The 10,581-nt window shown below is 42.5% G+C and overlaps 1 protein-coding gene across 1 annotated transcript in view; it reads right to left on the minus strand.

The window, feature by feature from the left end:
* Positions 1-3,825: 3,825 nt before the first annotated feature.
* LOC119364194 (1,4-alpha-glucan-branching enzyme 2, chloroplastic/amyloplastic-like) overlaps positions 3,826-10,581 on the minus strand; it is a 10,601-nt gene continuing 3,845 nt past the window's right edge. Inside the window, exons 10-22 of the mRNA XM_037629620.1 lie at positions 10,257-10,378; positions 9,952-10,071; positions 8,937-9,066; positions 8,738-8,848; positions 8,408-8,536; positions 7,702-7,805; positions 6,581-6,725; positions 5,554-5,701; positions 5,318-5,418; positions 5,066-5,143; positions 4,698-4,853; positions 4,325-4,399; positions 3,826-4,235 (exon numbers count right to left, since the gene is read on the minus strand). Of these exons, the coding sequence (XP_037485517.1) occupies positions 4,152-4,235; positions 4,325-4,399; positions 4,698-4,853; positions 5,066-5,143; positions 5,318-5,418; positions 5,554-5,701; positions 6,581-6,725; positions 7,702-7,805; positions 8,408-8,536; positions 8,738-8,848; positions 8,937-9,066; positions 9,952-10,071; positions 10,257-10,378 (1,503 nt within the window). The 3' untranslated portion in view covers positions 3,826-4,151. The remainder of the gene's footprint in view (positions 4,236-4,324; positions 4,400-4,697; positions 4,854-5,065; positions 5,144-5,317; positions 5,419-5,553; positions 5,702-6,580; positions 6,726-7,701; positions 7,806-8,407; positions 8,537-8,737; positions 8,849-8,936; positions 9,067-9,951; positions 10,072-10,256; positions 10,379-10,581) is intronic.

A 10,581-nucleotide genomic window follows, 5' to 3' on the forward strand; every position in this document is an offset into this window, starting at 1 on the left:
CACGCGCAATCCCCTCCGGCCATGTTGCCCCCACCGTCGCTCAAGGCACCATCGCGCCTGCCCGCAAGCGGCAAGGCAACGTGGTCGTGCAGGGCGGGAATCCGGCTGGCCCCGCCGAGAAGGCCCGCGCTCCGGGCGCCAACGCTGCTGCGTGATCCCGGCCGGCAGCGGAGAAGGTCGGCAAGGTCTCGGGCGTGAAGCAAAAAAAGATTCCTACAAAGAGGTTGGCTCCTTCATCCACTCCCACCACCCCGGCAAGAGGTTCCCTGGCGATGCAGTTCAACGCCGATTCTTCCACCACTAGCGAGGTGTTTGATGAAATGGCCGGAAGGTATGCCTCTTCTGTCCCTTCAATTTTCTTTGCTTTTGGCCATTGCGGTAGCTCGTGACTTGTTGTCGCTCACTATAGCGGTGGTTCGAACAATGCCATTGCCGAGTTTGTGAAGTTGTTGGACACCAATGTCGTTGACATCGATCAAGCCCCGTTCACTGAGTTCGATTACAATGAAACGGAGGATGGCGTGGATGATCACGATGGTGAACAAGAACTGGAGGAGATAGATGAGGGGGCGTGTGAGCAAGCGCAAGCAAAAAAAAAGCATGAGATCGAAGAACTACACGATCTTGGAAGATCAAATCTTGATCAAGGCTTGGAGTGCGGTGTCTCTTGGTGCTTGCACGGGTACGTCTCAAACCGCCAAGAGGAATTGGCAAAGGATCGAAGATCAATACTTCCGCATGATGGCAAAGTATCTCAATAGGACTACACGCACCTTTTGGTCACTCCAAGGTCGTTGGGACGTGATCAAGCCGATTTGTAGCCGTTGGGTTGCTTTCTTGGAACAAGTTCGCAATGCCCCTCCAAGTGGAACCGTGGAATCCGACTATGTGAGGTCGTTTTCACGTCCCAAGTTATGCAAATCATTTGTAGCATTTAAAGTGATTGCATAATTTGACATTGTTTTAATTGTGGAGGACAAAATTGCCCAACAAAGATACAAAGACATGGAAGCTTCGGAAGGCAAATTCTTCAAACTAGAGCATTGTTGGGACTTGCTCAAAGAGTGCGACAAGTGGAAGTTGATTGAAAAAGAATCCCCACCGAAGAGAGGTTCACTACGAACATGGATGAAGATGAAGATGATGATGGCCCAAGAAACTTGAACAAGCCCGATGGTGACAAGAAGACTAAGGAGAAGATGAAGAGAGGGCACGAAGCATCGAGCTTGCAGGACAAGATTGATGCCATGATGCAATCAAATGAGTTGGTGTTAACGAAGACGTTGGAGACAAAGAAAGAGTTGGCCGAGAAGAAGGCACGAGAGAAGCAAGAAAAATGGCAATTGCTCAAGGACAAGGGGTTGCGCAAGGCGGCCATTGAGGAGAGAAGAACACGTGCCGCTGAAAAGAAAGCCATGTCCAAGCTGCTTGCCGAAGAGAATAAGATCATGACATTGAACCGCAATGACATGGACGACCTCACCAAACAATGGCATGATATGTCAAGAAGAGATATCTTGAAGAGGAGAATGCTTGCGTCGGCTAGTGCTTGTTACAGTGCCGGAGATGTTTTCTCATCGGGGTTTGGAACCAATGTCGCTGATGCATTTAGTGCGTCAGCCGATGATTTCGCTGCCGGAGTTGGAACAAGTGCCGGAGGTGGATTCGGTGGCGGCGATGACCTCGATGGAGGTGGTGCGGAGTGAAGATTGGCCAAGATGATGCCAGACGTGGTCGTCACTTTTGCATGAACTACTTTTGCGTTTGTCCTACAAAACTAAGCTTTTATTTTGCGTGCGAACTGTGTTTTATTGTTCGAATTTGAACTCGTTTGTCGAAATCGCTATCAAATTCGCTTATTGGGCATCCTTAGTTTGCGGGTCGACGCAGCAGCGCCCGAGCAGACCCCGCGTAACCGACCCTTAAAACAGCATCTTTTGCGAATATCTTTTTTTACGGGTCGGTTTTGCGGGGTCTGAGTCTGACCACGTTCGCGCCGGCCCCCATAGCCCCTTTTCCACGAACTGTAAACGCCTTATGCGGGTCGGCGTTTTACGGGGTCTGCTAAAGATGCTCTAACCTCTTTGAAAACTTGTTGAATTGTTTGACGCTGAAACATGATAATATTATGCTTGATGCAAAATTGAAGTCGGAAGAGAGTTTATATGCGGACATACATAAGAGAAATAAGGCTGAAAATTATAGGCCGAAGTTTGGCGAGTCTGAGTTTAGCATTGCCTCCACAGCCTCCAAAACTTGGCGTGCTCCAAACCGATTTTGAAGGGCTGGTTTTGAAACATCTTCTAGAGTTGCTCTTACCGACATCTCACCCACCGACCATGATATGCATGTTGTAGTCACAACAAAGGGTTGCAAATAAAGTCATCACCCCGAATTGTGGTAGTGAGGCGATGCGAAATGGATTGGACGGCGGCGCAAGGAGGAGACAGTAACCAGATATGGAGATGCACACGAGGAAGCTCAAGTGCAACAAACACCATTGAAGCCATGGTGGGATGGGTAACCGTCACACCGTGGCACAATTTACCTTCCCAGGAGGCGCTTCGTTTGAAGGCATGCGTTCACCTCTCGCTCGAATGGGGTAACAAGTTGGTAAGCAAATAAGTGCTTACCAAATAAAGTTACGGAAATGTTAACGCCCACGCGTGTGGGCGTTGATCATCTCGACCACACGCATCCATCACTGTCCAGTACTATATGCACGAATCTTGACACAATCTGGCTGATTTTCTGTGCCACGTAGGACAAGGCGTGTGTGTGGTGTGTGACATAGTTCGCCCACACATCCGTTTTACCACACGAAGGGGCCGGTGTGTGGCGTTTAGCAGTTCACCCACACATCAGTTTTCAGTCACGCACAAAGGCTGGTGTGTGGGCATTTGCCATCTCGCCCACACGCCCGTCTCCTCTCCCACACATAAGCTGCTAGTTGCCATGTGTTTTTGCAGCGCACATGGCAACCGCCTCTAGTGTGCTTTATAAGCAGGTGGCAACTCTCTTTTTTTACCCGAATTGTCATGTGTTGTTGCAGGGTACACGGCAACTGCCTAGTGTGCACGTAAGCAGATGGCAACTGTCTTTTACCGAGTTGCCATGTGTTTTTGCATGGTACATGGCAACTGCCCCAACGTGCACGTACATGGCAACTGCCCTAACGTGCACGTAAGCAGATGGCAACTCTTCCTTTTTACATGGCAACTGCCCTAGCATGCTTGTGAGCACATGGCAACTCTCTCAACTGCCTAGTGTTAGTATGTGGCAACTTCTAAAGTTATGAAATCATGGCAACTACATTAGATCAGACCATACATGGCAACTGCAGTTGAGCAACCATGGCAACTGCAGTTGTCCGACATGGCAATCGTAGTTCAGCGACATGGCAACTGCAGATAAATGAACATGGACGAGGGTCTGGACCATGGCAACTGCGGGCGCGCGGTGGGCGTCACGTGTCGCGTGCGGGACCAGAAGGGTACGAGGCCTGACATACGGGCGTGTGGGCGTTATCAACTTCGCCCACACGCACGCATGTGAGAAGGTTCAGGAGGGAAAAAAAAGATGTGTGTGGGCATTAGTTGTTTTGCCCACACGTAGGTGTGTGGGCTGGTTGCTGTCCATGCCACACGAGGCGTGTGGCACAACTACCCGATACACCACACGTGTGGCAGTTATCGGGACCCTAAAGTTACTCCCTCCAATCCAGATTAATTGACGCAGCTACTATAGAACCTCTATACAGTGATGTATAGAGGTTGCTCAATTAATTCCAGTTCGAGGGAGTACTAAAATATAGGCAGGTAAATCACGGGATGACCTACTAGAATATTTATATGTTCATGTTGAAGCGCACGGGCAATTATTAGTTATATGTACAAAAACAACCGGGAATGTGCAAGATAGGAGGAGGGTTAAGTGCAGCACGACAAACACCCAGGCCCGTCCATTTTCTTTCGAGCGCTCACCAACAAGCTACCTTATCCATCTGATCCTCCTGGCATCAGGGGAAGAGGCACGATCCCCTCCCGGTCATGGCGCTTAGAGCAGCCTCGCGCCGTTGCCCGTCGCTTCGCTCACAATCCACGAGCTCTCTCGAGTTCTCTCTTTGCCTTGTAACAAGCCGCTGCTGGTTCTTACTCTGTAAGGGCATACACGACCGCAGTTCTGCTAGGAGTGTACACCGAGAAAGAGCGTGGCCTATTGTCATGCGGATGTTCCTGCAAGGGCATCAGCAAATGGGAGGTTGATTCAGATCTGTAAGCAGTTGAGTCTAGACGAGTCAAGTGACGCTTGAGCCCAGACTTACGGTTGTGAAGTAGTCGACATCATGATCAAGCCTGCTGAATCCACCAAAGAGTGCATCGTCGGAGTCTAAGGCCACCTGATAAGAAATAGCACAAACTGTCACAAACCAACTAAACCCAGTTGACTGTCCAAATGGGGCTGCTCTAAAACTGCTAGGATGATTCCGAAAATAGTTCCAGTATTAGAGCGAGTCCAAGTGAGTAAAAAGATTGAAACAAACCCTTAAGTAGATAATATGAATGAATCTTTACAAATTATCCTATTCTTTATATTAAAAGCTGCACGACCAACAAACTCTACATGTGGAATTAAAAGTTGTAGAAGCCCCCACTAACCCTACTGGTGAAGGGTGGGCAATGAAAAGGCAAGCATACCTTGTACTTCCCAGGCTTGGAACACCCAACACGGTAGTCAAAAAAGCTATTGCTCCAGTGGAAGTTGAAAACAAATACCAAATCTCCTCTTTCGAAGATGATCACCTTATCTTCCTCATGTTTCCGTGAAACATACTGGTGCTCAGATGTCATAAACTGCAGTTACATTGTCAGTGTTGGTATAGGTATCAATACACAATTGCTTAAGAAAATAGTTTTAATTGGTGAAAAGCAATTCCAGCTCCCGCCTTTGCGCAGTTTTCATCTATTACAGGAATTAATTCTACACTTTTTGACCATTTGAAGAGACTGGCGTTAAACTGTGACTTGCTATGCAACAAAGACAAACCAGTGACATACTGACATACCCCATATTTTTCCTCAAGATGCTGCATTGCCTGGTCGAACTCTTGCATACCACGATATCTAAGAAAATCTGCATCTCCCTACAAAAAAAAAATCATGATATTCTTAATGATCAACAACTCTTAACACATATTTATGTTAACGTCTACAAAACTACAAAAGCAATGTTGATCAACAAACATTATGATTTCATCAAGAAATAAATGGCCAATAAAGATCTAGTGAGGGAACGTAAGAGCACAGCTAAAACTTACAAGATCAAATCTACGGCGGCATTTATCATAACTATTGTTATTTCCAGGGAGAACTTTGCCGGTTGGAAGAGTTTGCGGACCTCTTGGAAAATCTATCCATTCTGCCAAGTAAATAGAAGTTAACTTCCTCCTTGGAAGCAACAGATTACATAATACATACAATGTGAAAACAAAGCATGGTTCAAATTACAGTAAATCACAACCATGCAGAATGCAATAATGTTGTAAAGACTGACCAGGATGCCCAAACTCATTTCCCATGAAGTTAAGATAGCCTTCGCCACCTAAACCCATGGTGACAAGCCTGATCATTTTATGTAATGCTATGCCACGATCAATGCGAGGAGTTGAAGGTCTATCCAGAGCCATGAAATCATACATATCCTGCATAAAGAGAGCTCGAAATGTTCATGCTGTTCTGTGTCGGATCAATGCTTACAGCACAGTACCAAGTATCAACTGTCCTGAAATAAAAACTACAGTGATATAAAAACATCTGTAGTTAATTAGCAAAATATGAGACACTTATGTTCACTTTGGAGTCTCAAAAACTCATAAAATTGGAACGGAATTTTGCTCTTAGTACAGTGGTCCTGACTAGAATGATGCAACAGTTTCCTTTCGAATGTTTCCTCACGGGTGCCACTAGTTACAAAGATGACACCATAATGAAACCCAGGGAGCATGTAGATGCAGACTCATGACCAAACACCCAGTTTTGTTATTAAGCATATCTCCAAAATGTATGTTGTAACCAGGGCTCAGCCAGAAATCTACCCAATAAAATTCACTCCTTTGGGCGTCGTCCAAGAAACGCCAAAACTATTTCAGCCTTCAGGCACTATGGTAATCATTTAAGAAAGCACCAGGTGATTATACGTCTGTATATTTATAAATTCAAGCAAATAATCCGTTCAACTTTAGCCTCTTAATAAAATTTGCTCAAGATTCAGATGACAGATCACACGGCTACACGTGACTTCGGCTGGTCTCGGAAAGGAATGAGAAAATGAACGATAACATTTTTTGAGGAATAAATGAACGATAACATAAGCAATCAAATAAATAAGAACAGAAATTTGCAACATTAACTGTCAAAGTTCACAAGCCACCACAGTGACACATGGCACGTTTTGCTCAAGTGACAGTTGGGAAATAGCTGGTGATGGGTGAGGGGGCCAAATCTTTATCACAAGAAAACATGAGCAATCTGATGAGACAAATCTTATGTGATTCTTTTGATCCAAAAGTAACAGCTAGTACCTTATCCATCAACCAGAATGCAATAGTCTTGTCACCAACTAGTGCTTGATCATGACTTTCTGCATAAGTGACGCACTTCTCAAGCCACCTTCTATTTGTTAGGGTGTGCACAATATCGCCCATTTTCCAAGATTCGTCACTTTGCCTGTGTTAAAGAAATGCTAAATTAGACTGCAGCATATTTGGACACTACCAAGAACGTACTAAGTACCAACAGCTCACAGTTTCAAAGGACATGCTTAAATTACTCACACACAAAAATAATGATGCGAAAAACAGAAAAACAGCTTTTGTAATGGCAGAGAACAGCAGCAGGAGCACAATGTTACTAAAGGAGGGAAGAAATCTCTGATATCCATCAAATTGGTTGAATAGTTAGTTTATTATTGCCATTGTATCGAGTAAGCATTTAAAATTTAAATAGCACAAAGCAAAACACAGATCATGGCAGATTGGCAGCTGTGTAGTAGTAATTTCATATATGCGCAGATATAAGTATACAGCAAGCAACAGCAACCACTATAAATGTTTGAGCTTTACTCGCGTTCTTGCATACCCGGATCATCATAAAGTTTTTTTTACTGAACCTCGTGTCGGCCTTTACAATAATTACAACTAGATATGCTACATGACCCTCTACATTCCTTTTGTAAATCTATTAACGATTTATTTTATCTGGCTAAATTTATTACCTACTGCCCGTGCTTATACAGGACAAAAAGTGAACACGATTAATGACCACCATCTATACCCCCACTTTCCCCATATACAGATATAAATGATTATTTTGTTTCTGAAAATATCGCTAGCTTTATTGACTGACCTGCTACAGCGCCATGTACAATGTCCAGCATAAAGATACTAGCCATTACATTTCCGAAATTTGCTATTTAAATCATGTATTTGATGAATCTTCTTGTGTTGAAGCTGATACCAGGGAAATGTCTAGCTATTCACATACATATTTTTCTTTTTACCATTTAGAAATTGTGATCTACTCCCTCCTTCCCATAATATAGGACGTTTTTTGACACTACACTAGTGTCAAAAAACATCTTACATTATGGGACAGAGGGAGTAGATCATTGTGCGCATGTAATCACCAATATTCCTGCACTTACTTGAGGAGTTCAATCCATTTATCTGCTACAGCCATATGCAGGCGATAGTCAAAACCAACACCACCATCTGGAACAGGGATGCAAAATGTAGGCATTCCACTGACCTGAACAATTTCAGAGTTACACAAATTAGAACTCTGAACAGTTAATGCTGGCAGAAGTGGAGCCTCCTATTTTCTCGTGAGTTGAAAGCTCAGGATTACTTGTTTGTGGATGTGTACACTAACAACATACAGTGAGATTCCATAGCAATGCAGGAATTTAAGTTAAACCATGTTGCTCTTGCTCTTACAAATACATGTGCATAACACACTGAAGTATAATTTCGTGTCCTTGGGAATAGCCTCTCGTTTCCACAGCATTTATGGAATCTAAGTTAGTCTTCTGAAGCAATTGACAAGGTTGCCCATTTCTTCCGCAAGTAAATAAATAATATAACATTAGTCACACACTCACACTTACTGAAAAATCCAAACAAGCATACTATCAAATAAATTACAGCCATCAACAAATATGCTTGTCAGCTTGAATGCCCTTGCACTTCTCAAATTACCTATATGATGCATTACCATACAAGGTATAAATTAGCATTCTTATGAGAAGACAGATTTTACCCCTAACAAAAAGAGTAGTAACAGCTTGATCCCCAAAATAAAACTACTATTAAATTAACTGGTTAAAAAACATAAATACTGTAAGCACTTACATCTTCACCAATGGATACAGCATCAGGATAAAGTCCATGAATTAGATCGTTGACCAGCATTAAGTATACCACCGCATCAACATCAGTGGCAAATCCAAAATACTCGCCATAGTTCCCAGTAAATGTCATCTAGAACAAGAAGCAAACTTAGAAGAAAAAATAATAACAATCACTTCCAATCTTCCATGATCTCGTCAGGTAAAATTGTACAAGCATACTAGGGAACTATCTGAGACTCCGTAGCATAAGTACTGATCATGATACATGTTATGATGCATAGCAATTGTTTCAGTGCCCTGAAGAAGTTACTGAAACCACTTGATGACTTACTTGTAATCCATGGTGAGTATACATCATGGAGGTCACCCCATCAAATCGAAATCCATCAAACTTATATTCATCAAGCCACCATCTCGCGTTTGACAGTAAGAATCTTAATACCTGTATAAGAATAGAATATTGACACGTGTAAGAACAGATTGACAGGAACAGTTAGCCAAATATGGTGACAGAAGTCGCAGCTACATACTTCCCAACTCCCATAGTTGAACAGACGAGAATCCCACATCCAATGATGGCCACGTGGACCACCGTGGAAGTAATGTGTATCAGTGCCATCGAAACCATTCAAACCGTCAAGGGTATTATTTGACGAATGACTGCAGGGTACACAAAATCATTGATGAAGCAATGCAACTGAAATAGAATCAACCAACCAAGTAGAAGGAAAAGTAGATTAGTTACAAACACATAAATATGAAAGCAAGTGCCTAAAGCAAACAGATGGTCTGATGCATATTTGGTGACAAGGTCTGATTTTTTGTTAAAATGTCGACATCTATCAATATCATTTGATGATGCCGAAGTCAAGCTCCTCACTCCCTCCTTTGGGAAAATATAATCAAGCAGTATGGACTATTCCCTCTGATCCAAATTGCTTGAAGTTCTGATTTGTCCTAAGTCAAACTTCTCTATATTTGACCAAGTCTATTGAAAAATGTGCTGATATCTACAGCATAAAAAACGTGCTAATATAATAAAATAAAAATTATCTAATGAAACTAATTTGGTGTTGTAGATGTTGATATATTTTTCAATAGACTTGGCCAAAGTCAAAGAAGTTTGACTTAGGACAATTGAAGAACTTTAAGTGATACGTTCAAAGGAGTTCAACAGGGAAGTAACATCTAATATGAAGCTGGCAAGTGGGGCCTGGACACTTATCAGTGAGGTATTGCTGTCAGTTTCCCACTTGCAAACTCTATGTAGTTCCACGAGTACATGGCCAGTTACTGATAGCATCTGAACTTCTCAGTCCACATCTATGCCATCAAATTGTGTTGCCATTACAACACAATTCTATGAAACTGTCAGTTTACTAGATGTACCAAATACATTTAATATCCAACTGGTTTAATACATCTGAGAAAAAATAAGTGATGTAGCACAATTATATAGATTGGAAAAATATTCGACGATAGGGCCCTGCCATTTACAATACCAGATAAACAGTAAAGCAACTAAAATTAAATTGGACTGATTACCTATGAACAATATCCATAAGAACAAGCAAACCAAGCTCATGTGCTCTATCGATCAAGGATTTTAAGTCCTCTGGAGTTCCAAAACGGCTACTTGGTGCAAAAAAATTAGTAACATGGTACCTGTAACAAGCCAACAACAATAAAATGATCATACAAGTCAGAAATACTAAGTGGTGTTGTACTATATGTTTAATAAAGAATTATATCCAAATATTTTATGTGCACGAAGCATTAGGATGTAATAGCTCGAAATGGGTGAAGAGGCACATACAGAAAAAAATAAAAAAGATGGATTGTATGAATACCCAAAGCTTGCATAGTATGAATGCTCCTGGATTGCCATTATCTGCACTGCATTGTATCCAAGCCTTTTAATTCTTGGCAGCACCTCATCCCTAAAATTAGCATATGAATTTATCTTCGGTTCCTGTGCAAGATCACACTAAAATATTCAGATGCATCCTCTAAGTATTGTGATGATAGTATATAGTAGCGATGCCTCAAGTCTCAAGTTTCTAAGTAGGTTACAAAAAGTTAATTATGTCCTCTTCATAATGGGAGATCCCTACAGTACGTACACCTCAGAACAGTGGAAGTTTTGAATCGCTCGCAGAATACAGAACCCCGCTC

The sequence above is a fragment of the Triticum dicoccoides genome, chromosome 2B (assembly GCF_002162155.2).
Source record: "Triticum dicoccoides isolate Atlit2015 ecotype Zavitan chromosome 2B, WEW_v2.0, whole genome shotgun sequence".
Taxonomy (NCBI): Eukaryota; Viridiplantae; Streptophyta; class Magnoliopsida; order Poales; family Poaceae; genus Triticum; species Triticum dicoccoides.